The sequence below is a fragment of the Manihot esculenta genome, chromosome 18, assembly GCF_001659605.2.
Source record: "Manihot esculenta cultivar AM560-2 chromosome 18, M.esculenta_v8, whole genome shotgun sequence".
Classification (NCBI taxonomy): domain Eukaryota; kingdom Viridiplantae; phylum Streptophyta; class Magnoliopsida; order Malpighiales; family Euphorbiaceae; genus Manihot; species Manihot esculenta.
Window position 1 is genome coordinate 1,537,953 of NC_035178.2, and position 26,511 is coordinate 1,564,463.

The window sequence follows — 26,511 nt, forward strand, 5'->3', positions numbered from 1 at the left end:
TAAAAAATTAGCCATATTAATTATATATTTTGTATTTTAAGTTCTTGTGAATTGCATGCAAGAATTTAATTATTTTAAGAAATTGCAGTCACTATAAATCTAATCTCATATATTTCAGGTACAAAAATAAAAAGATTAAATTTTTAAAATTATTTTCCATATTTTCCTTTATTGGAGTTTGTGGAGATGAAAAAAAAAAGATTATACTACTAATCTTATTTTTCTTGCAAGGCACATAAAATTAGAAATAAATAAATTAATTTAAATGCCTTACCCGAGCAGATGACCCATAAGCCGAAAGCCTAGCCCAATAGACTAACGTGGTCTTCCAGCACTCCCTCGGAAAGCACGTGCAATGCATGCGCCAGTAGGAGGCAGCTATAATGGACTGGGCTACGTGCTTCTTCCTTTTGTTTTTTCCCATTTTTGTTTAACCGCTAAAGAACTATTAACTAAAACTATCCCAAAACTAATATTGCTATATGAATATATCTGAATGATTTTAATTTTATATTTTTTAATTAATAATTTATAGGTTCTATAATACAAGCCAAGCAAATTTATTGATTTGTATAGACTTGACCTAACTGAATCACTACATTTGATTTTAGAATGGTTGTGTTTGGATGACCCACCACTCTTCATCAATTTATGGTTAACCAAACCAACAATATTTCTATATTCAATTTTCTGATACCATGCATTTGTTAATTCCCATTTAAACTTGCTTAAGTAGTGTTTATCTAGCTCGGTCAACGAATTTAAATTATAAAATTGTGTTAATTTATATTGGTTTAGATATAATCATGTTTTTTTTATATTCAATTTCGATTTGTATAAGTATATTGAACTAATATCCAAAATCGAACCAATTAATATTCTAAAAAATGATTATTTATTATTATTTTTCTTATATAAATGAATGTGTTCGCATTAATCATCAGCCTGTCAACGCGTGCTCTCTTCTACCGGCGAATCTCAGTTATGAATGGGCCAAGTTCAAAGAAGCTTCTGTTTTTCGTGCGGCAAAATTTGTGGATCCTCCCTCTTAATTTTTTAATTAAAATTCAGAAGTATTTGATTAAAGTATTCTGCTGCGCAACCAAAATTTAAATTTATGGTGAGTTTCAGCAAAATCTACACTCCCAAAAAATGACAAGGTAGCAATAAATGTGCATTCGCAGAGAGCATGTGTTTGCAATTATAAAGTCTTCAATACTGCTGTAGGAAATGAAAGATTAAGACTTGTTGATTGGTCAAAGTAAAAAAATTAACCCCTTCTTTCCTCTTTTCCATACACTTATCTCTATTGTTTCAAGATTATTTCACGTGTCCGCTCATGATTTTGGCCCACTGTCTTTCCAATCAATCAAATTTATTTATAGGAAAATAACCCAGTTGAAGGAGAATATAATTTCCCTTGTAATTGACCCAAATTAAATTTATTTATTTTTAAATTAAATATTACTATAAATTTATTAATATGCTCAGTATCTCATAAATTATTTATATTTTATTTTTAACAACGGTGTTCCAACTTCTAAGAGAAAAATCCTCCCGTTTATTATGTACACAGTGAGAGGTTGACGGATACACATGCACTATATGTTGATTGCACAATAGAACGATGGCGCATTAACCATTGATCTAGTAATGTGATTTGTTCCAGTACAGATCATCAGCACTCAACAACACGGTAAATTACAACGAAACAAGGAAGAATAGCCCTTGGATTGAAAACAAACAGCTCCTCTAGATTGGAGTAAATTCCGATGCACCCGGCTACAGAATCATATAACGTACCAACAATTGACGTTGCAGCATCCTCTTCTGGCGGCGGCACATCATCCGCCACGCGCTTCACTCTCCCAGCAATCACGCGACACACTAGCATAGCCCTTTGTCCATCTGTACAGCCGATGAGGGAGTCATGGGCCACACCGCTGCTCGCCGTGGTGCGCACCCCTTTGCACTCCTTGCCTTGGAACCCATGCCTGATGATGGTGCACACACCACAATCCGGGATTGAACTGCACAAGTTGGACGAGCCGCGAGCGCCCAGAGCACATGTTAGACTCGTGCAGTGGAATCGCAGTAACTCGTTCCCATCAGCTGCACACCTGGGATTCTTTTTAGTGTTGTTCAATGCACGCGTCTTCACTACGTCTCTGCAATCCTCGAACCGTTGGATCGTGCGCTGAGTGTTGTGGACTTTTAATATCCGTTCGATCTTACAGATGGAGTTATCTTTCTTGAGCCAGCTTGATTTGAAGATGATCTCGACAATATTTCTACCGGAATCCTCTGGGCCCAGCTCTGAGACTGCACAAAGTAGAAGCTAAAATTTTATATTTTTTTATTTTTATAAAAAGATTTTTAAAATGGTTCATTTATGGAAATATTTACACATTTACTTGTCGGTAGGGTCGAGTGCCCTGTCAATATTAAAGTTACGGACTATGAGAGTACACCAAAACGCCACGTGGTGCCATTAATTTTTTGTCATCGGAGGACAGCTGTAAGACGGTTTTAAATAAATGGTCCCTAGCGTTGTAAATAGTGTATACATTTACTTGGTTAATAAGTTAATGTACTATATGACATTAAGATAATACACAAAGGAGTATTAAGTTATTATTAATTTAAACATTAAATACGTAAATTAAATTATAGAGTTTTCGTATAAAAAGAATTTCTTGAATTTGATGTGTCTTAAGGGGCCGGGGAAGACAAAAGCTGGGGTTGAGTACCGTTCTAAAGCAAAAATTACTCAAAAGTAAAAGTGACTTTTGTCTGAGCTTAAGCCAAAAGGGCATGTTTTTGTTTTAAATTTCAAATAAAGGATCTAACTTTCTATACTTGCATGAATTGTTGGACCCTGATATATACCTGAGCATGTATTTTGATAATTGATCATATAAAATCGGAAAAACAAGAGCTGACTTTTCAGTATTGATCCGATTTTGAGTTTTGAGTTGAGGTAAATGAATAAAAAAGAAGAAAAAAATACTGTTGACAACGGTATCTTGATATATATATATATATATATATATATAGCTTTAGTGGACTCTAACTCAACTGTATTGTAAAAACTGCACGAATCGCAGGAAGAATAAAATTATAATGAAAGAAGTTAGATTTATACCAGCATGGCGAACTTTTTGATGAAGCTCCAAGCTTTCAGCTTTGGGGAAGACCTCTCCACACTGGGAGCAGGCGCATATTGTAGTCCTTGGAGATGGGTACCTGAATTTTTAGCTCTAATTTTATTCTCCATTTTCTATCTATCTTCCTGATCATTTGTTAAAAGCCTAACTGGGAGAAAAGTCTATATGAAAGAAAGAGTGATACAATTATAAAAATACCTGCTCGGGTCAACGATCATGTGACATTCATAACAACCATAAAGCTTCCTGAATTGCATGCCTTTTGAAGATGAGGTATAGGTTGCGCCAGGTTTGGATCTCCCTGAACTCGCCAGTGACCTAGTAGATGACCCACTAACAGCTTTTCGACTCAACAGCCCAGTTTCTTGACCCACTGTGCTACTCTCGGGTGAATTATCAGCTCTGTGAACAACCCTTGTGTTTCCATGAACAACGTCTCTGAAACTGCATATAGAGCTGCAGGAAGAACCCAGCTTTGAGTATCCATTATGGTTCTTTGATGGATCATGTACGCTTGATCCTTCGATCTGCTTACATGTGAGCAAGTTCTTGATTTGGTCCCACGATGATGGCTTTTTTTGCTTTTGCTTTTGCAGCTTGCGGTTGCGTTTGGAAGGTTGTTTTCCCTGCTCTGAGTGGTCTGGTAAGAAAGTGAGAGGAGCCATGAAAAGCAAAATCAAGAAGATAAAGCTCTCTCTCTTGGAGAGGGAGAGAAAGACAGAGACAGAGAGCTTTTGAAAGAATAAGAGTTTTGTGCAATAAGTGAAGGATCCAAGATGGGTATAAGGAGAGAAAGAGTAGTGTGTATTGTGGTGGGTCTATTTGTTTATTATTGTATTTAATTATGTTACTCAACTTTTGGCATTAAATCTTTGTGTTTGCTTTTGTTGGTGTACTGGGGAGTGTAACTTCACATAACCAATCTTTGCACTTGATGGCTTTGACCTTCTCGGGACTGGGTCAAATGAACCATAGGGCTCGCAATGTGGTCAAGGATTATGACCATTTCAGTGCTGTAACCCACTGGTGCGGCGGCTAACGTTGTTAACTGACAAAGTTGTGTAAAATAATAGAGTCGTAAAAATACTATTAATCTAAATATGGTTGTAAGAAGTTAATTGAGATTTTATACTTAACTTTGCTAATATTAATGCTGAATCGAATATTAGCATAAAAGTATAGAATTCAAAGGGATAGTGCATGCCGAATGGTGTGGACATTATGGTTATTTAGATTAGAGAGATGTAATAATATAGGCAAGTGGGGGTGTCATGATTCCAAAAGGAAGCAAAAGGAAAAGCGAATGAGCCAAACATACATCACATAAAACAAAGAGAAAGAATGGCAATTCTTACCCCAATTTTTGCTTCTTTTCATGTCTCTCGCTTTCCATTCTGGGAATAGGTCATCCTAATCTCACATGGATTCAGATTAAAATTTAAAAATCCAATTTTTAAAAATATAAACGTCAATATAAGACTTGGAATATATACATGATTTCATTTATGATTTACTATCTTTTTAAAATTCCGAAATCATCCTAATTTTATTTTAGACACACAAGAGGCATAGCATTTTATATTAAATGCAAATGTTAATGGCTGGCAAGATGTGAATGTCTTTCGATTTAGAAGCTTGATGAGATATCTGCCCATACAGAAACAGTGAGATCGTTGGGCTGGTACATGGTCCAGCGGTGCAATTCTTAAGACAGCACATGCATCTTCATTCGTAAACTAACCCAATAATAATAAATAGAAACCCTAAACAAAAGGCATCTTCTAGGCAGAGAGTGGTTAGAACTTGAGAAGTCAGAGCCATTCGCTACAAGATAGATAATAAGAGACTGTCGTCTCCTTCTCAGCAGACCATATCGCTCTGCAATCTGTATCTGATCCACTATATATAATTTATATATACACACAGCTATTATTATATAAATTCTTACCTAATCAGATTAAGAGAAGGCTGCTACTACAACTAAAAGCTACAAATAAAGGCCCCATTTTTCGTATCTTTCTCTACTTCCCACTGCACTATTTTGTTAAGCCTACCCTAGATTCCATCTGCAATCTTTTTTTCTTTTCTTCTCTTTGTTTAACTATTGTTTATTTTTTAAGTTACTGACTACAAATATTTGATAAATATAATTTTTTTTTTAATTTTTAAGTCTTAGTTTCATTTCAATTTGATTTTTATTAAACATAAACATTTTTTTCTTCTTTTCTTTTTCTGTTTTTCAAGAAAAAGTGCTTAATGTTTATCATATTCAGAAGCGATGAACCTTCAAACAAGCGGGAGATCATTTGGTGACATCTAAGATCAGCTGTCTTGTATTTCTAATAAGTTGTTCAATAGTTGCATGCTTCTGATTTAGATTGATCCTCCTAACAGGATTATTATGATTTTTTTAATATTAAATTGAAATTTTGGTAAGAAAATAAAATATCAAATTGCAGTTTTCAGGAAAATTCCTGCTATTTCTTTGCTCAGCAGTTCCATGATATTGGCCCTCAGTTGCTAGTGGTTAGCCTCCCTTTTATATGCGCAATGTGCCAAGCCTTGTTAAGTCACTCCTGGTATTCAGCGGGCTTAGATTGCTTTCTGATTTTTCATTTTGGCATATTCTTTAGATTGCTGTGTCAGTCATAATGCTTTTTCACCTGTTTGATTTTTGTATTATTATTATTCAATGTAAACATAAGTATTTTGTTTAAGATAGCCAATTTTTTCTGGTTCAGGATTTGTGCGTGTACCTCTCAAGTCTTAGTGACCTCTTTTTACCTCAAAGTGGAACTTCTAAACATAGTGTTCCACAAGAAGATGCTCCTGCAGTGAAGACAAAAGTAACTGGCGTTTTCCTTGTTGCCAGGAGTCTTATCTTGCAGGCCCCTGAATGTTTTAAAATGCCTATATGTGGAGGGTAACTTCATTGATCATATGCAGAAACTACACGTCATCTGAGGTTGCAGATCTAGATAATGATGCTAATGTTCCTCCAGCAAGCAAAATTAGCAAAGCCCCTAAAGCTGGAGAAAGGGAACCATAAGAAGCTTCAAACTATTCGCATAGAAGGTTGAATAGATAAGTGCTTTAGGTTAGGATTCACTTAAAAACTTTGTTAATGCAGCCTCTCGCAACTTGCATGCACAATCTACAGCTTGTAAAAGTGGCAATTCGAGTGCAAATTTCAGAACCTTGTCGTCGTAAATATCAGGTAGAGCTTTTTCATCTGCCAGAACCTTCATGTACACAGTGCTTTAGTACTTTAACAATGGCGTTCCTTCTTCTTTCTTTTTTTTTTTTCAGACAATACGGGTTCTTCCTTCAAGAACTCATCCATGCATGCAGACGAGCTCACTTGAAGGCTACTCTCTTGCAAGGAATGTGTATTGTGTATAGTAAATAAATTTGATGATGGGTTGCTTGACAGGAGATCTTAGTTCTTGCTGAATTTTGAAATGGATGCTGACTTTATTTTTTTAAATAGGGATAGGAGATCGGGAGAGGAGAACCCAAATTCTCCCTTCTAGCTTTTTATATGATAATATGTGAAATAAATTTATTTTTTTATATATAAATTAAGTTTATGTTCATCCAATGTGGCAAGCATGAAAGGCTTAATATTTAAGCCCAAGCCCACCAGTTACACTACTTGTGAGTGAGAGCGGTCGAGGGAGAAGGGGAAAAGAAATATATATATATATGAAAAAGAAAGGGATAGCAGCGAAGCAAAAGGCGGGCCGTGCTTATTTCGAAATCATCCCGACCCACCTCTTTCACCGTCTCCTTTTCTCTTCTCCACTCAACTCTCCTTCCTTCCTTCTCTCCCTATCGGTCAGTTTCACTGCCTGTTAGCTAACTCACCTTTTCTTTCTTCCCCCCGCTCTTTCTCCCTTCTTCCCCTCTCATGGCGAATTCGAGCCAACATTCCATCTCTACACCCCATTCTTCGCAATTCCACTTTCAGCTTCTTCATTCTCATTCTCACTTCCTAAATCAGCATCAATCTTCTCCTTCTTTTACGCCTGAGAATCCGCTATTCTTGTCATCTTACCCACGCTCTGCATTCGCTGAAGTTATGGTATGTTTTTTCTGTTTTATTCTGTTCCCCCGCATATTTTTTGAATAAATTTTAAATTAAAAAAAATTAATGAATTTACTTTGATACTGTGTTTTGTATATTAGATTTTTTCAGTTTCTAAATTTCTATCATGTCTTTTTTGGCATTCTCACATTGAATGTTTTTTTTTTAATGTACTTCTGATTTCCGATGCAAAACAAATTATGTACTTTATAATCTTACAAAGTGAAATTCTGGTAATCATCTGGTTAGAAACTACAAAATACTGAATATTGGGTTATTATCATACCTAATGAAGTGTCTCGTATCTCCTGTCTATAAACATGTTGACAATAGAATTCAATAAACACTCTGATGCTGTTTACCTATATTTAGCTTGAAAAGGATCTTCCATGACATGACAGTAGCTAATATTTGTATATTATATATTATTGTTTTTTCTTCACATGTCCATCTGTGTGCTTCTAATGCAACTTAATTCTGCTTCCATAATTGAAGTTTTGTTTAGCATTTTGGAATTTTGTTGCACATTTATTGAAAATATTCTTAACAATATTTGCAGTTGAAGCAAAATAATGAAAAAGACAATCATGAGGTTCAGTATAGTGGACAAGCAACTTTTCCCCCACATTCCAAATTAGTTGCTGATAGTACACTTGATCCTCACTCTTCCACTGGCAGTAAGCGTAACAGTGGATCAAAGGTTCCAAAAGATGCCAAATTTGAGACGCAAAGATCAAATGCTGGTAACTGTTGTCTCACATTGATTTTTAATTTGATACATTATTATCTGTTGTAAATTGAGCTGCCTTTGTGAGTTTACTGTTTTTTTTGTTAATTGAATTCACTCACAGAGTCCATTCATGGTCTGAATCCAGCAACTGGTTGTCGATATGACAGTTCTTTAGGTATGTATAGATTAATTAGCTCATGTAAGGTTACATGGCATTCTATCTCACTTGCATGCATAAACTGACACATTGAGAAATTCATCTGTATCTTTTATTGTGCCTGGCTTTGACTCTACATGGTTACTATTACATTTTCAATTTGCTGTGTTGGCAGGCCTATTGACCAAGAAATTTGTCCAATTGATCCAGGATGCCAAGGATGGCACCCTTGATCTAAACAGAACCGCTGATATGTTGGAGGTATTGAAAATATTCGTTGCTACTGACTCCTAAGAAAGAAAATTTAGTTGCACCTAGAGCAAGAATTCCAATGAGATTCAGTTCTTAGTGCAGTAATTTGTCACCTTTTCATCTAATAAAACGAATTCTAATTTGAAATTACGTTGACTAATTGTTCTTTGTGTATGTGTAGTATCAATCTTTTCATCCTCTAGCTTCAGCTTTGTGGTGGATCTCCATGTTGCTATTTTTATTGTTGTCTTTAATATATCATATTCATTTCAACAGGTCCAAAAGAGGAGGATATATGATATCACAAATGTTCTAGAAGGAATAGCATTGATAGAGAAAACATCAAAAAACCATATACGGTGGAAGTAATAATCTTGGACCTTTGGTTGGGCACATTCTTTGTTTTTCTCTAAGATAACCGGCAACTAAATTGTGGACCTTATGAACAGGGGCTATGGCGGTTGTGGGCCAAAGGAGTTGTATAATCATGTTACCAAATTAAAGGTACTTGCACAGTCATTTAATGGTTTTGATGTATCAGAAACTTCATGTTATTTCCATAGTCCTTGCACTCACATTATGATGGATTGATTGCATTATTACATGAAAAGGACCGCAACTTCTTTCTCTGTGTATTTTCTTATATTTCACACTTTTTGTTGTTCTTCTTGAGCATATACGCAAAGTTCCTAGGATCAAAAATCAAATTCATTTTGTTCTGATGTTCCAAGTCAATAACAACTGTGGTGCTAAGTAAGTTTCAAGTTGAATTTAAACCTGAGATTTTGCATTCTGAAAAGATTGAAAAAAATTACAGGAGGAACATGTAACTAATGTATGTTAGAAATTGTAAGACGTTAGTTATCTAATGGCAGAATGTCATAGTCTACAGTTGAATGAATTCTCAAACTATCATATAGCTTAATTACCATACATCAGCTTATTTGACAAGATACCTTTTGTTTATTATATCCAATTATCAGATGACATTAGCAACTCTTGTAACACTAAGTAGTTTACTTTGAGAGAGGCTCCATATGGAGTAGAGTGCTGGTGAAATATCACCATATGCACGATTCAGTAATGATAGGACATATAAATCAAGTTCCATAGTTGTCTGAAATTGAATATTTGTCACTATATTAAAATGGTAGTCCGTTGAAAATTTTGCTTTCTGCATTTTCGAAAGATAACATCTTACTATTGTTGGACCAATTAGTTATTAAAGGTTTTCATTGCAGACTGAAGTTGAAAGCTTACGTGATGAAGAAATCAGGCTTGATGAATCTATAAGGTTGGTTCCTTGGTTCAGTATTTTTGGAGGGGAGTCTTTGTATTGTTAACCTCTATGGTTGGTTTAGGTGTCATCATGTTTGTTCTTCAGGGAAAAGCAAGAGCTTCTGAGGGCCCTGAAGGAAGATGAAAATAACAAAAGGTATGAGATGTTTCTTCTCTCTTTATATTTTTGGTGTATGAATTTTCAGTGCATTTTTTTCTTGATTTCTTGCCTGCTGGAAATGTTAGGCATCTTTTTTTGATGGAGGAAGATATCACAAGCCTTCCATGCTTCCAGGTATGCTAAAATTGGAATTTCATGGAATCTGTGTGTTTATCTTATCATCCTTGTAAAAAGATAATATTTGTTGTTGTTGTATTTCACAATAGAGATTACAAACATATTTATACATAAGAGACGGTATCTAAACAGGAAGGAAAATCAAGTCTATGATTATAGAATTCTTAAGATTAAGCAACTAACTCATCTATCAATATTTACTTCCTATATTAACATATTTACTTCCCATAATCTATAACACTCCCCCTCAACTTGAAGCATAAATGTTAATTATGTCCAACTTGTTACATATATAATCAACTCGTCCCATACAACTTAGCAGATACCAAATTTGTGAACCCAATTTCTTCCAATAGTTGACGTACCCACAAAACTTCACAAAACGGCTTTTGCCATGACTCGACATTCAGGTTCAGCACTAGAACGGAAGACCACATTTTCTCAACTTGGTAAAACGCCTTACACACATCATAAATACTGAAAATATTCCCTTTGTCAGAATATAGAAATTCCAAATACTCCATTAATTCTTTAACAAATTCAGAATGATTAATAAGACTAATCACCTCACTATGAATAGAATTTCGAATCCGTGAACAGTACTCGTGAACAGAACAGTACCTGATGAACAATTTCCATGAACAATGCCCGATGAACAGAGCCCTAAATCTCCAAATGTTACCTTTTATGAGTAACCAAAATGAACAGAGCCCTAAGTCTCCAAATGTTACCCTTTATAGGTAACCAACAGAGCCCTAAGTCTCCAAATGTTACCCTTTATAGGTAACCAACAGAGCCCTAAATCTCCAAATGTTACCTTTATGAGTAACCCAAATAAACAGAACTCTAATCCTCCAAATGTTATCCTTTATGGATAACCCAAATGAATAGAGCTCTAAGTCTCCAAATGTTACCCTTTGTGGTTAATCCAAATGAATAGAACCCTAAGTCTCCAAATGTTACCCTTTACGGTAACCCAAATGAATAGAACCCTAAATTCTCCAAAAGTTACTCTTTATGGGTAACTCAAATGAACAGTATAAAAAAAAATGCCTCCACCCAAACGACAAACGAACCACAAATCTGACAAGGGGCCTGCAAGTCGACTTTGGCATCCTCTTTAGGTGAACGGTGAGAGACAAATCTAGGATAACACAAAAGAACAGAAATCCTAAGTTTCCAAAAATTTAAAACTTGACGAGAGAGAAAAAAAATAAATCTCTACGAGAATAACTCTGATACCGTGTAAAAAGATAATATTTGTTGTTGTTGTATTTCACAATAGAGATTACAAACATATTTATACATAAGAGATGGTATCTAAACAGGAAGGAAAATCAAGTCTATGATTATAGAATCTTTAAAATTAAGCAACTAACTCATCTATCAATATTTACTTCCTATATTAATATATTTACTTCCTATAATCTATAACAATCCCCATTCCCCAAGCACACTGATACTTTCTTGTGACCATTGTAACAGAATGGAATGCTTATTGCAATAAAAGCTCCTCAAGCTAGTTATCTTGAAGTTCCTGATCCTGATGGGGTAAGAAGTGGTGGATGCTTGAAGTCATTAAATGTTTTTATATATATTACCCTCTGATTTACTGCTTTTTGACATGAGCAGGACATTGGTCCTCCTCAGTATAAAATGATTGCTAGAAGCAACACTGGACCCATTGATTTGTATCTCTTAAGGTATTTTCTTTGTTTCCATGCAAACATTTGCATATTAATTATCCCTATTTGTTTGAAGTGCGATGGTTTCTGCAGTGTCCATAACCTGTTATCGTACCTGATCATTATATTATCTGGGACATACGAGTGAATACAAGTGACTGTTACTTTTCTGTTTCTATGATTGTATTCATGATGCTTGTAGCAAATGAAAAAACGAAGATTCAATCATCTTAAACCACTGAATTCATCTGCTTGGATTTTTGGTCCACACAGAGTGGAATCTGAAGACCAACAGAATGATCAAAACAATGTTGCTGAATTGTACAGCTCAGCATACTCAGAATCATCGGGAATTCAGAAGATAATTCCTTCAGATTATGATGTAAGTATAAATTTTTCCATGTTTAAGTGTATGCACATATGTTTGGCTGCACATGTAAAAGTTCATTGTTGACTTAGTTGTTTGTATATGTTTGTATATGATCCATTGGCTATCCTGTTGCAGATTGATGATGATTATTGGTTTCAATCTAATCCTATAGTCAGCATTTCAGAGTTATGGGGGACTGACAATCAATAGCATCCAAACAGTGAGATTCACAAAGCTTTTGAATAATTTGAAGGCCTAACATGCTATCAGCCAGGATGATGCATGTGTTCATCGGGTACTTTTATCAATTAACAGCAAAGATTTAGATCTGTCAGATGGCTTTCTTGATGCTTCTGGGAAGAGACGGTCACTATTGTGGTTGCCTTGTTGGTACGAACGTTCGTATGTTAAAAGGAAAATCAGGTGGTTGGTTGTTTAAGATGAGTTCAGGGGTACTTTTTAGAAGTTTACACCCAGTTAGAGCTTGCAAGTGTAAATTTTGTAGGTAGTTAGAGTATAGTAATTAGCTATTTAACCCTCTCTTTCCCTTCATATGGTCGTCAGGTGTCTTTTACTTCTAATAAAGGGAACCCTTAATCATGAGGTTAATTTTGGATTTGTATACAAGAAGTAGATCAGCTTCTGTTAAGATTAATTGGCAGAAACTAGCAAGTGTGCTTTGGAGAATTTAATTGCAAGTATTTCGGGCTGAAGCTGTGTTGACAGTGAAAAATGTCATTTTCGACTAAAGTCAAGTTTCTGTCTGGGTCGTTTAACTATTCTGGACGAATTATTCAATATATCATATGAAAATTTACAGTGTTTCACTATATATTATTATATATGGGTCCATGTGTATGTGCTCTGAAAGTACTGTATAATCTATTCCTACTAGACTTGGCCTGTCAATTCGGTTTCTAAGTGATTTAGTTGGAGGCTTTTGAGTTAACCTAATAGTTGCATTTAGAACAAAAATTAAAGAAAGAATATCAAGTCAAATTGGATTGAATTGATTTAATTCAAGAAATAGAGAAATAATATCATCAAGCCAACTAATGACACTTTAACTTCACATCAAGCCAACTAATGACACTTTAACTTCACATCAAGCCAACATTTAAAATTCGTTGGAAAGAGTTATATAATAATCAACACAAATCAATGTAATAATTAATTGATTAATCACAAACTGAAGGAAAACATTAGTTGCATTTCTTGCAAGGTCAGAAGTTATTCACCTAATACCACACTGATGTGGAAGTTAATACTACTTAATCGCAATACTCAACAAACCTAACCCAAGTTTTATAGGAATTAATTGGCCACAGGCTAAGGCTGGCGTTGAAAGTCTACTCATCACAACGGTTTAATTATTTTATAGTACAACTTCAAATTTACTCTTACGTCATTTACTCATTAAACTATCTTTTGTGTCCCCAAATCCAATTTACCGGAGACCTCTTCTTCCTATAATCACTTTATTATTCTAAACGATATAAAGTTTACCAATGACCTAATTTGGGGAAACAAAGTATTAATTTCTAGGAAAATTCACAATGCATTACTGTTCAAGTTAAGCGTACAATACACAAATTCAGTTCATATGGTTTGCATGCAAACCGAAATGGTCCCAGAAGCATCCTTCCATCTTTATGTTTTCAATTGATCCTTTCCAACAACTTAAGAACTGTATCTTCACTTTATCATTTCTAAAGTAGCATCAATTTTCTCCTATCAACCCATGACCCTTCATCTGCCAATTCATTTTTAAAAAATAAAGCAACAAATGGAATGAGAAAAATGTAAGGCAACAAATTTACATCAACATCAACAACAATGATCCATGACCCATCGCCACCCGCCAAATGATTAACTACTAAGTTTGTAATCTAAAACGAGTAGCTAACTTTTTGGTCCGGAACGACTTTTCCTCAATCTGGCACGTGTAACCCTAATGGCTTCATCCATGTTAGTCTCTTTTGTGGGAGGGTTTGCATTTTCATTTGTTGATGAAGGCGCTGCTTCAACTTGCATTTCTTCTGCCTTGGATACTGAAGACGAGCTGGAAGTTTCAGATGTCACATTTGCTTTTTGAGCATTGGAAGCTAGGGCAGGAGCTTTTAGGGCATTTAAGACTACTGCAGGAGGAGTTGCTTCTTTCACTGGTGAACGACCCATCTCTTCTGCCACCTCCATTTGGTGTTGACTCGAAGATGTGCTAGAAGTGGGGGATGGGGGTTCTTCAGTCTCTGGTTGTGCTGCAGCTGGTTGACGGTTGGAAGTAGAAGGTTGACGATTTGGAGCAGCAGGTTGGTTAGCCCTAGCACCTTGCTGTTGTGGCTGTAATTTCAATAGTCCGAAAAAGTCAAAAGCTAATATGGATATGGTAGCATCAAAAACATTTTCTCATGGTAGAATCATGAGAATTGCACACAGCCACTAATACAGGTTACACAGGATTTATAACATTTGAATTCAATTCACTGTTCAAGAAAAAAGAAAAAAGAGAGAAATTCAATTCTACATTTTGATTCCAGTAGCAGAATAAAACATAAAGGAATAATTTGCAAATGATACAGAGGGGTCACTGAAAACTTCAAAGGTCGTGCTATGAAATATGAGATTTCAATTTCATGATGGAGATGAGAGAGATATGCCTTGTACAACAACATACTATATATTAATGGGAACCAACTGAAGCTCCAACCAGAATGTGATATGCAATAGTGAAGAAAACCATTATATTTCAGATCATATGATACGAAGAATAGGCAGGCACACTTTGCACTGTTTAGATGCTTTTCTAATGATACCTGCAGGAAGATAACAACAAAACGATAATGGTCCTATTCTCATTAACTTTACCTGGGCAGGGCGAGGCCTAGGAGTTGACTGTGCAGCAATGTACTGTAAAATCTCAAAAACTCTTGTCTGACCATAGTTTGCAGCCCTTTGCCAGTATAAAACTGCCATATCTCCAGCTCTAGTTCTTAGTTCAAACAAGTTGCGATCAATTTCATTCTCATGCTTTGAAACATATGGCCTGAAGAAGGAATCATACACATAGGCAGTGCCCTGAATACGACACAAAATAGGGGCAATTACAATGAAGATCAGCGAATTAGATAATGCTCAGCCTCATTAGCTCCTGAATAGATACATACCTTAGTCTTAGGGTACCACAAATATATGTAAAAAGCCAGCTTAGCTTCACAGTACATTGGAACCCTTCAAGAAAGCAATACAGGAAATCAGAATCAAATTATGGAATTCTCCCACAAACATTGCATTTGAATTCAAAACTGAGATTTGCTACCATGAAATAAAAGCATCTCCAATTCTCTCACAAACTGTCAACACAGCGACCAAAATCCTGCAATCCAAATAATGCAAAACGTGAGTATAGCACCACTAGTTATTTACACACTTTGAAAGGAAGAAATGACAACATGCAACTCACCAGTACTGGCACCAAAACCGAAGATGCTCAATCTCTGGCTTATTCTTTTCAACAGTCTTATAGCACTCATAAGCAGGATAAGCATAGCCAAAAAACATACTGCCAAAATATTAATGTGAATTTAATTTGGACAATCAACTTAAATTCTATAAATGCAAATGTGACGGAGAATTGGGTCATTGTTAACATACACAAGTCCTCTTGTGAGAAATGATCCAATCATTTTGTATACCTGAAAAAAAAAATGATACTTAGGTTATTAACCACCAATGCTTACAAACTCATCCAGGATAATGACACTGCTAGACCCAGGGCACAACAGAATAGCAAATTGTAAAATGCAGAAAGAGCTGTCTCTCAAGTGTTCTTAGTACAGACTTACTAAATTGCACAAAAAATATTAGATCTCATTTAACTCTTTCATGCCCATAGAAACTGAAATTTCTAGCTGCTGGAAATGGGTCAATGTACATATTGGTCTTTAAAAGAAAATGCTAATAGAAAGACCTCATTCATCTTCCTGTAAATTGAGTGAAGTTTACTGACGTTTTGCCATTTAATAACAGCACCAACAACAGTCAATGCATCTCTCTTAATCATGCCTTTTCAGATTTTCACAGCCAAAAACATTACATAAACCATTTTGAGATTCCGAATTTCTGATTATCTTTTCCTCCATTCTCCAAACAACCAAACCATGAAGTAATAAACAGTACTTCGGAAAAAAAAAAATACACAGTGCAAGTTCGACTTTAGATTTGGAGAGACCAACTAGGAAGACAGAGAGAAAGCGATCAGCAAGAGAAACACATTGAATCAGCTCCATCATTCCGAAATTACAATAGAATATAAATACACAAGTAAAAGCTCATCCTCAAAGTTTTCATTAGAACATTTCATATACGACAATTCAAACCGTTAAAGCGCTCCTGATGCCAGAAACTATCCCAAAATTCCCACAAAATAACTGAAAACTTGAAGCAAAACAAACAAAAAAGTGAATAATCTACCAAAATACACACAAACTACATTCTAGCTCGAGCATTATCGCATTTAATCAAACACAAATGACACCACCAAATACTCAAAGCATCAGATCAAAATCTTAACAATTAGGTTAAACAATCCCCCCCCCCCCAAAAAAAAAAAAAAAAAAAAACTAGAACTAAATATTCCCAAATATAAAACAAGAATGCCGTTAACTATCTAATGGCTGAGAAAATATTCAACACCAAGCAAAAATCTAATTAAATTCACTACTAAAACGATAAGCAGCAGAAAATGAAGGACGCACTATTACCTCTTGAAGTATATTATTATAATTATGATTATCCCGAACCGATATGGAGAGAACAGGAAAGCAAAAATAGTGTTAACAAATGAGAGTTAATCCAGAACACTGAACATGTGGAAAAAGGTCCAGAGATCAAGAAACCGCCGATGATTCGCCAAGATCTCCGGCGTACGGACAATCGGTGTCGCCGATATAGCACGGCGAACCGTTAAGTTGTCGGCGTCGAGATAGAGACTGAGCCGAAACAAAGAGAAGTGAAGTGATAGCAGCAGTCTGTCGTGTCGTTTTTTAAATTTCCCCTTATCTCACTCTTTCGCTTCTCATTTGAGCTAAAACCTGTTATGTGAGTTCCGTAATTTAGAGAGGGAGAGCTGATTTTGTGTACCAAAGTAGACGAGGATATTGTGCTTTTGACGAATTTAATCACCGTTTAATTTGTAACAACGGTTCACGTGTTCCTGAATGTTGTAGGGATGGACAAGTGTAAAGTACGGAAGCTGCAGCAGATCACTTCTTTTATAAGATTCAAACTTTTGTTTTTTCACCGTGTTTATAATTTGTAGGCCTTGTTGCGTAGCTGGGATAACTTAATTAAAAATTTTAAAATATTTTATAAATATAAAAATTATTTTTATTTAGTGAATATTTTTTTTATTTTTTAAAAAATTAGAAAGTAAAGAGTTTTTTTTTTCTTTCTATGAGAGAGAATTAAGTTACTGATTTTAATTTAGTTAAATAATATATTTTAACTAAATAATGTCTTAATAAAATTCTATTAATTGTAAGACACTTTTAAAATATAAATAAATAATTTTTTTATAAAAAAATATATAAAATTTAGTTTAATATATAAATAAGTAAATTCTTTAAAAAAATATATAAAATTTATTTATATGTGTCTTAAAAATGATTTAATTCATAATGGATTGAATATGTAAAACATATTTTTTAAATTCAAAGTGGTTCATTTTTATAAAATGCATTAATTGCTTAATATTGTTAATAAAATATAAATTTTCATTCATACATAAAATAATTAGAAATTTCTGTATTATAAAAAAATTTTTATTGACGGTAACAAACTTAGATTAAATCTGATAGGAAATATATCTAATTAAATTTATGAGATTTTGAATTCTACTATTTTAATTTTTAATTCTCATTTGAAAAAAAAAAATTCTTATTGATCGATGAGGAGCATATCTAATCCCTGTGGATAAGGAGTAAAAAGGGAAAATATAATATCTACACAAAGAAGTATATAAAATTACGGGGAGTATAACAGAGAATAACTTTGGCCACCCCTCAATAGTTTAAAAATAGTATTAAACACCACAGAAGTATTTTAAATCCTTGTCATGCCTTTCTTTGCTTTTGCTTTACTTTCACTTTTAGTATCAGACATGAAAATTGCTAAAGAACATGAGGCAGAAGATAACAGCCTTTTTCATATTTTAATTAGATCTGATGCTTCAGCTTTAGCTAAGCATGCATAATCTTCTTTTTTATTTTCTTAATCAGATGCAAAGGAGAATGTAATTATGTAAAGTATTTTTGGAATTACCATTAAAAAATATTAAAAATTAATTATTTTAAAAATACTTAAATAGGAGTTGTACGAAATTCCTTTGCTCTCTTAGACAAAAAAAAAAAAAAGGAAATTCCTTTCCCATCCACTATAACGTTGCAGAGTTGGTGCTTGAGGACAAAGGCGTTGTTGTGTAAACGACAGCTTCACAAGCAAACCGAATGGACCAGAAGTAAAAAGGAAGAGATAGAGAGCATTATAGCAGCTGAAAGGCTTAGAGATGAAAGAGGAAGAAAGGGGGAATAATAAAGGTAGGCGTTTGAGAGGGTTTCCAAAGCCTTGGATTCTACATTGATGGAACAAGTTTTGGTCCTACCAATGAATTGCAGCTAATTGGTATTAGAAATGTAGGTAGTTAAACATAGTAGTTTATAAAAAATATGAGCTATTCAATCTAATTATATTTAAAAGTTAAAATTTTGGAGGGCCTGTCAATCTCTGTCATCAAGTGTTAGAATCATTTTCAGGATTATAAGATTTGGAGTTTGAAATTTTAATAGTAACTATTTATAACAAAAACAAAAGAAGTACTGGTGCTATTTTGGGCACTTCCATTTTCATGGGACAAGAGTCCCATGTCATGAGCCCAATTCAACATCTTTCTCATTCTTTCATGTGCCTCTAATTATATCATTTGTTGGTGCGTCGCTCTCACTCTTCTTCCTTTTACAACTCTCTCTCTCTCTCTCCCACGGCTATAATGAGATTGGAAGAATGTGAATCCAACCCAAAGCATCCTGTTGCAACGTTTACTCATAATTATATACTAAGTTCAACTCTACTGTCCAAATTAATGATAACTCCATATAACGAAATGGACCTTTCTGGGCTGCTGGGAAATCACGTGCTTGTTGATTAGGTCCCAAACAACTAATATCTTCCACCTGTTTGAAGCTTCCTTTTTCATTTTCTGGAGAAAAAGCCTAAATAGAACAACTATCATATGCCAACCATGTCAAATGAATTCAATTAAAATTCTCATTTTGAAAATTTAATATTATTATTTAGGTTATTTTGAATAACTAAATAAATATTTTGTAATATTGTTATTTAGGTTATTATTTTTATAAAAGGGATCTTTCTCTTCATTTTCAATTACTCTGACTCTTTGTAATTTCTCACAAAATCCATGTATATGTATCAATTTCTTATTGACCTGCATGTCCAATATGATTTATTTATTTCTCCAAAGTGAGGCTAAAGGTAACCATAGACGTTATGCCACATGGAATGAGTATCTGATAGACAATGCTGCCTCCGAAGAGTCTGGTTGATATAAGTTGCTGCCCCACATATCCAAATCTCCATCCAATAGAAAGGAGCCACGCCAGCCGCCAGGCCAGGCTTCCGTTTTATTGGATGGCGGTCTCCACTGTCCACTGCGTTTTGGGACCTTCAGAGTTCGGACTCTACAGCCACTCAATAAGGAAAAAGCAAAAATGCCGGGAGCACAAGCACCTCCGATTCATCGTCTCCACTCCACGCCATTTCTATGCTCTCCTCTTAAATTATCTACTTTTACTGCTTCCTCTGTGTCCTCCTTCAAGGTTGCCAGAAATCAACGGTCTCCACCATCTTATCCATGCATCAGAGCCGATCTTGATCAAAACACGGTTCTTTCTCCACCCCGTTCTTTTTAATTTTAAAAGTTAATGTGTGTAGTACTTTCGAATTAGCTCCGTATCTAAGACGTTCGAATTTGGATGTATAAGAAAATCAGATAGTAGCAATATCTGTTGGCATTGTGAGCGTTGCAGTTGGGATTGGCATTCCTATCTTCTATGAAAGCCAAATTGATAATGCTGTAAGTTAGTTTCTCAATTGTTTACCCATTTTGTATTTCTTCTAATTTTTATTAATTCCACATGTCTTGAGGTATCTATGATTTTTGCGGCAGGCAAAGCGAGAAAATACCCAGCCTTGCTTCCCGTGTAATGGCTCTGGTGCTCGTAAGTGACTCTCATCAATTGAATTTTTTTTTTTTAAGATAAATGATGAAATGCATGTCCTTTGCTATAATCTGCTTATTATCTGGTGACTATGAGACTGCCATAGTTCTTGGCTTGGATACTATTGCAACAAGTTTAATACTTTCTCATCCGATGGAATTAAAAAGGTTTAATAATGAGAATTGAATATTTGGGTAGCAGTGTCCCATGGTCTGGCAAGCATAAATGGTGTTTTTTCAACTTTCAACAGTTGGGTTTGCATTGTTCAAGCAATTCCTCAAGTCTATATCCAGATAGCCCCTGCCAGGACCCATTTTGTTATGAGACCATATTTGAGTTTTGCTTGACCTCGTTTTGTTGTGAATCATGTGGACCATAGACCATACACGGGAGCATCTGGCTTACACAACTGTGAGGAGGAGTTATGTAAACCTCTTCCCGTATGTCCCCTAGGCTTCCACTCTTTCTTGCATCCCACTTTCCTGAAAACCTTGCTTTTGGCTGCACAGTTGTAATTCCTCTTGATGGTTTGGTTGGATTTACTCAGATTGGCACTAAGATCTAATGGATGCTAAGTGTAAAGCTGTTTTTCTTTGATGAATGTTAAATTTGGGACATGCTTAACTCACTCTAAAAGGGCCCAAATTTAACATGGTATAAGGGTATCCCATCGATGTTAAGCCTCCCGTGAATATGTGACACTCCAATGTAATCCTGAGCGTGAGGAGTGTGTTGAATTTTATATCGGTTTAGGATAGGATAGGGTAATGTGCTCCTATAAGGGTTTTAGACACTCCTCCCCTTGAGCTAACTTTTGGGTGAGTTAGGATTGATCCAAATTTAACAATGAAAAAGATATTGTGAAATCTGCTACCATGTGATGTTGACTTTTTCTTTATTTCAAAACATTGGTGCCCAGTATTAACCAATGGTTTGCAAAGGATATTGCTTTATATATCAAGCCCAATCGGTGCTAGTTGTAAGCTATGACCTAAAACTACTTCAATGCATTACATGAGTGCCAGTTCTAAAAGTTTAATTATCAGAATATAACTGTGCAAATGCAAAATTCACTTGTGACAAAAGGGGAAGATATTTGCTGCTTATGAGGCAGCAATTCAGAATGAAACTCAGTGATATGATGCTGGAAGCATAACAAAAATTCTGATCTTTGGGATATGGTGTGATCTTGCTGAACAGTTTGAGGTCTTATATTTCTTATGTGCAAAATGGTTTCCTTTTTCCCCCAGAGAAGTGCAGATTTTGCTTGGGAACTGGCAATGTTACTGTAGAGCTTGACAGGGATGAGAAAGAAGTCTCTCGATGTATCAATTGTGATGGTGCTGGTTCTTTAACATGTACAACATGTCAAGGCACTGGAATACAGCCACGGTATCTTGATCGCAGGTATGAATCTGTAAATCGTGTTTCCCTTTCCTCCATGCAAAGAAAGTATGATAGAATGAACATATTGATGGCTTTGGCTATTCCTTTTTCTAAAATTTATTTTTTATTCCCACAATTGTAAAATTGGGGAAGGAGGATCAGCATGGTTATTTATTCTTGTAAATTTTAAGACGGTTGGTAGTAAGAAGAACTTCCATTGAATGAGCGATATACTCGATAAGGCACTGGGTATTGGATGTTAAGAACAGGCCAAAAGAGATTGAGCTGACAAGGAAGGAATTACAAATTATGATGTTTGTTTGATGAGTGAATCCACATCAATTTCAAAGAGAGGCAAAGAGTTGAGATTCTAAATTGTATTACTAAAACAAGCATGTATTTTGTTGTGAACAGAGAATTCAAAGATGATGATTGAAGCCCTTCAAAAGCAGAAGCAAGGAATTTTGGCTAAATCCAATGGAAAGTCAACTCTGTAGAGGAAACTAGAAGTGATCACTTTTTCTTTCTTTTCTTTTTGCCAACTCCTTTTTTTTCCCTTTCCACTTTCCATCAACTCCTCTTGATTTTTTCCAATGTAAAGTTCAATTAGTGATAAAACTGTATTCATTGTTGGAGGATGAGGATGGAGTTGCATGATAATATTGTATTTCACGTTTATCCACTTGCTAAGTTTGCGTTTGAATCGACCGCTTAACCGTTATAATTGGATGGTAATTTAAGGGTTTTATGTATTGATTTAAGAGGTATAAAAAATATCTGAAATAAAGCAAAATTGATCCATCAATTAACTTATGATATTAATATTTGTCTCCAAATTATGAAGTTTCAGAATTGAATTATAGTCAAAATTTATCAAAAGTGAATGCAAGCTGAAATCTGAGTCCACATAGCCAGCTCACAAAGAAAGGATTAAAGAAGACTTAATTATAAAGTGACATGAAATTTTAATAGAATTCTGGCTAAAATATGTTTTCAAATTGATTGTTTTAACGGTAATTTTATCAAATTGTCAAGAAATTAATGATTAATTGTGGATTACTAAAGTTTAAGATAAATAGATTTAGATTTATATAATTAAAATGAATTTAAGCTATCAAAAGGCTTTAATTAATAACATTATATCCACTCCTCCCCGCCTTCTTAGGTTCGTTACGGCTCTCTACAAAAATGCACACGAGAATCTTGACCTACTTGTACTAATCACAGGATATTTACAATTCATTAATTTCTTGCAGCATAAAATGAAGATACTAGCTGTGTTGGTTTTGCTCGGCTGGGAAGTGAGGATCAGATGACAGTTAGTGGGGCAATGAAGCAACTGCTGGCAGTTGATTTTTGGAGCACCCTTGCACTATCTTGTAATTATGGGGAAGACTCAACCCCTAGAAGAAGAAATCTATGAGAGAATTCTCCTGTGACTGCAAATTGGTGTGTGTTTATATCAAGAAGCCCCCGAATACGCTTTTTTATATTGTTTTGTTCTTTTCTAGATTCTGAACGATACAGCGACTATAGGAATGACCAGAGAATCACATTTTTTCGGATTCGTAACATTTGAATTAGTCCTTGTACTCTTCCAAAGGTGGCTTAGGCTCAACTAAGAAATAATGAATTTCCTATTTTGAATCGAAAAAACCAAGTTTCTAAATGCCTTGTCAGATGTTTTAGCTTAGATTCTTGATAAAACTTCGGTTGGCGTCCAGAACAAGACAGCTCTTATTCCCTAGATGGTATGATTGTCTCAGAAGAACCCACACAGCATGCAGCGTCTTGTATCAGGACTTGATCACTTTAACGATAAACATATTCGATTTCCTAACCGTCAAGTATCACTCCTAGTTTCTGGCATTGCAAAACCTGAACTGAAGACCTTGTTTGATAAAAATAAGTCTAACTAAAACTGATATTTACACATCACACCTCTGGGGATTAGAAGGCCAAAAACTCTTTTTCTTAACCTATTAAAAAATGGGGGATGTTAACCACACTTCCCTTGCAACCAAGTCAACCTTAACTGATCACTTTTCAAGGAGAGAAATGTCTCCCGCATGTTAGGCTCCTCAAACAGATCCAAAGCGGCAAAGTAGAGCTGCTGATCAATGTCTCCCATCTCATCCAGTGCTTTAATGCAATTAGTTACGCTAAATCTTTCATCATTTTGCACTTTTGCAGCCTTTCTCCACCTTGAAGCAGCCAGCATCTCCAACAGGGCTTCTGCCATAGCATCATTTATTTCTTGGTGTTTCTTATTCTGCTCTGAAGAAGGCTGTGTCTCAGAAGACCTTGTCCTTTTTCTGTCTGCTCTATTCTTAACTGTTCTATCCGCTGTCACGGAGTTTCCTTGCACTGGCCTTGATGATGATGGATTTTCAGGATGAGAAGATCCACCCACTGGGTTTGAAGTTAAGCCCGCAGTATCATTTCCAACAGATTCAAAGTGACTTGATTGGGCATATTTTCCATCAGCTGATGTATCATTGAATATTGTGCATAATTGGTCATATATGGGACAGTCCTTGACTCTGATTGCCTCAGGCCTAGGCTGTGACTGCAAGTGCAGACTATCAGAATACAAAATATGAAGGTCAAGAAAGACCAAATATACATTACAACATAAAAGAGGGGGAAAAAGAAAAGAAAAGAAAAACAAACCGCAACGTCTTCCCACAGATCAAATCCAATGCAGCAAGAATCATCTATAGTGAAGTCATTTTGAACAATAGCTGACTTCAAATTATAGAAGCGTGTTCGCAGTACATCTAGGTGTTTTCTCAATTGATTATTATTGAAATTTAGATCTGTCTGCTTATTGAACTCATTGCGTATGTGATTCCATGTTTTCTTATCAAAAACATTGTTTGGTCTATTTCCAAGTTGAATGTGCTTCACCACCAAGTCTGCAAATATCTTATCAAGGGATGCTGTCCATCTTGTTCTTGATCGTTCTTGCTTGTGTTGATTAGCAGTTTCAGTATCCATCTACAACAAAAAAATCTCAATTATATGACTATCAGCAATATCATTCTAATCTTTCCTGTAAATAAGAAAGAGTTTAGATGACAGGACAATAATATTAACTAATGCATGGATATCAAATAACACTTCTATCAAGATGATAGCAGAGAGGATCCTTTATAAACAATGTACTGTATAGTGTTTGATACAGTTCAAGTCTTAATGGTTTTATGCCTCAAAACCTCTTTCATGACAGCAATAAGGAAAACAACTCCATATATCAAATTCTAAATTACAAATAAATTCATTCAAGGAAAGCACTATAGTTTATCCATACACCAAACAAAGGGCATGAAGTTTGGAGAAGCAAAAAGAACATTTTGCAAAGCACAATTTCAGATAGTGCTGACAAATTTGTTTAATTGTTTAGAGTAAAGCATGTCAAATTTAAATCTAATTCCAGTTTTAATAACATCTAATTAACATATTTAAGGAGGCATTTTTTTTAATACTAACTCCACATACGATGTCAAACAGTCCTGGAATGACATGTTTCTGATGTCTACAAACTTCTATCAAAATACATAAAAATTAGCAAAAACTTTTGAATGTAACTTCACAATCCATTCATTTTTCTTAGACTATAAGCTACAAGCATTTACTAGCTGGAAGTTCTAGCAAGTCTAAGTCATTCAAGGTTCTTCCATAATGCGCAACCAAATCTTCCCATGGAAAGTGGAACCTGTAAGTTCCAAATATCGATACAGTGACTTGGCATAGCAGCAGTGATGTTGGGGCATCACCCTACTGCTGAAAAATCATGCAGTTCATACTCAGAGCCCATTACAGAGCTTTGCAAATATCCCTTCCGATACATGCCCAACTTTCACTTCCTACTTTTCAACTTCACCGGAGCAGCTTGATTTCCCATATACTATTAAACATGTCACAATATACATTTGCGTCATACATAGATGTATATCATCATCTCTACTGCATAAAGCCAAAAAGAAAACGTATAGATAAACTAAATCGATACAATCTTATAATCAAGAGGCTATGTTGAACCATTACCCAAAAAAAAAAGAGAGATTTTTTTTTTCCCAAGAGAACCAAACAACACCTAAAAGAAGTTGGTGAAATGCTAATACTTTAACCAACTAAATCAAGATAAGCCCCAATCACTATATAATTGAAAGCCCAGAGACAGAGAGAGTCCTAGAAAATGATGCTTAAATGGCAAAGAACCTAGCCTAAAATGTCTATATTAGGGCATTTCACCTCTGTAATTGACACACAGACATAAATACGAAAACGCCAAAATCTGTGCGTTTTAAGTTCTAATAGATTGCGATAGTGAAGAAAACGAAAACATGAATAGCAACGACAAAGGAAAAGAATTTACCTGATCGGAGAATTGGTCAAACAATAGACGGTACGCCAATGGAGAGAGAGGCGGTTGGCTGTCTCCCTGTCTCCGATGCCCCGTTTTAAGCCATTAAGGCAAAGGATTTTGCTGTGGAATTGTTTCTGATTTGCTTAAAATCTTCTGCGTGGTCAGTCAGTGGTAATCTAATTAAAACATGTCCGCAGCTGATTGCTGCCGCTCTCAGCTTCCCCAAATTGGCGCGTTTCCTACTTTCCTTAATTTAGGTAATATATAGGTTTTAATATTGCGGGGCTTTTATGATGGTCTTGGGCCTTGATGAGCCCATAATGGTACTCTCCATGACCGTTCGTTTTGACGGGTTTTATCGTGGCCAAATCTCGGCCCTACAGTCGTGGGTATATCCGTCATTTAGGGAACAAAAACAGCGGAAAAAAAAACCCGGGA

The 26,511-nt window shown here is 35.2% G+C and overlaps 5 protein-coding genes across 7 annotated transcripts; 2 read left to right on the forward strand and 3 right to left on the reverse strand.

Moving 5' to 3' along the window:
• Positions 1-1,608: 1,608 nt before the first annotated feature.
• LOC110606339 lies at positions 1,609-3,947 on the reverse strand. Its single transcript, XM_021745095.2, has 3 exons — positions 3,366-3,947; positions 3,146-3,246; positions 1,609-2,322 (listed from the first exon to the last, which is right to left on the reverse strand). The coding sequence occupies exons 1-3, from the start codon at positions 3,830-3,832 to the stop codon at positions 1,679-1,681; spliced, it is 1,212 nt and encodes a 403-aa protein (XP_021600787.2). The 5' UTR covers positions 3,833-3,947; the 3' UTR covers positions 1,609-1,678.
• A 2,936-nt stretch (positions 3,948-6,883) lies between these two features.
• On the forward strand, positions 6,884-12,864 carry LOC110606800 (transcription factor E2FC). Of its 2 annotated transcripts, XM_043953474.1 has the most exons (13): positions 6,884-7,251; positions 7,814-7,997; positions 8,106-8,159; positions 8,317-8,402; positions 8,670-8,758; positions 8,843-8,897; positions 9,635-9,687; positions 9,778-9,828; positions 9,918-9,966; positions 11,455-11,520; positions 11,602-11,672; positions 11,928-12,036; positions 12,160-12,864. In XM_043953474.1, exons 1-13 carry the CDS (start codon positions 7,078-7,080, stop codon positions 12,232-12,234), a joined length of 1,116 nt encoding a protein of 371 aa, XP_043809409.1. In that variant the 5' UTR covers positions 6,884-7,077; the 3' UTR covers positions 12,235-12,864. The 2 variants fall into 2 exon arrangements, with proteins under 2 accessions (XP_043809409.1, XP_043809410.1); XM_043953475.1 differs by lacking the exons at positions 11,928-12,036; positions 12,160-12,864 and adding an exon at positions 11,857-11,902.
• A 680-nt stretch (positions 12,865-13,544) lies between these two features.
• LOC110606930 (putative HVA22-like protein g) lies at positions 13,545-17,174 on the reverse strand. Of its 2 annotated transcripts, XM_021745940.2 has the most exons (7): positions 16,785-17,174; positions 15,676-15,716; positions 15,485-15,583; positions 15,341-15,397; positions 15,189-15,252; positions 14,890-15,099; positions 13,545-14,364 (listed from the first exon to the last, which is right to left on the reverse strand). In XM_021745940.2, the coding sequence occupies exons 2-7, from the start codon at positions 15,705-15,707 to the stop codon at positions 13,927-13,929; spliced, it is 900 nt and encodes a 299-aa protein (XP_021601632.2). In that variant the 5' UTR covers positions 15,708-15,716; positions 16,785-17,174; the 3' UTR covers positions 13,545-13,926. The 2 variants fall into 2 exon arrangements, with proteins under 2 accessions (XP_021601632.2, XP_021601633.2); XM_021745941.2 differs by lacking the exon at positions 16,785-17,174 and having other exon boundaries at positions 15,676-16,629.
• A 2,554-nt stretch (positions 17,175-19,728) lies between these two features.
• Positions 19,729-22,383, forward strand: LOC110606973 (protein disulfide-isomerase LQY1, chloroplastic). Its single transcript, XM_043953537.1, has 5 exons — positions 19,729-19,979; positions 20,087-20,170; positions 20,264-20,315; positions 21,566-21,722; positions 22,116-22,383. The coding sequence occupies exons 1-5, from the start codon at positions 19,806-19,808 to the stop codon at positions 22,135-22,137; spliced, it is 489 nt and encodes a 162-aa protein (XP_043809472.1). The 5' UTR covers positions 19,729-19,805; the 3' UTR covers positions 22,138-22,383.
• A 939-nt stretch (positions 22,384-23,322) lies between these two features.
• LOC110605944 (L10-interacting MYB domain-containing protein) lies at positions 23,323-26,310 on the reverse strand. The gene is made up of 3 exons (XM_021744635.2): positions 26,083-26,310; positions 24,375-24,701; positions 23,323-24,270 (listed from the first exon to the last, which is right to left on the reverse strand). The coding sequence occupies exons 2-3, from the start codon at positions 24,699-24,701 to the stop codon at positions 23,701-23,703; spliced, it is 897 nt and encodes a 298-aa protein (XP_021600327.2). The 5' UTR covers positions 26,083-26,310; the 3' UTR covers positions 23,323-23,700.
• Between the last annotated feature and the right edge of the window lie 201 nt (positions 26,311-26,511).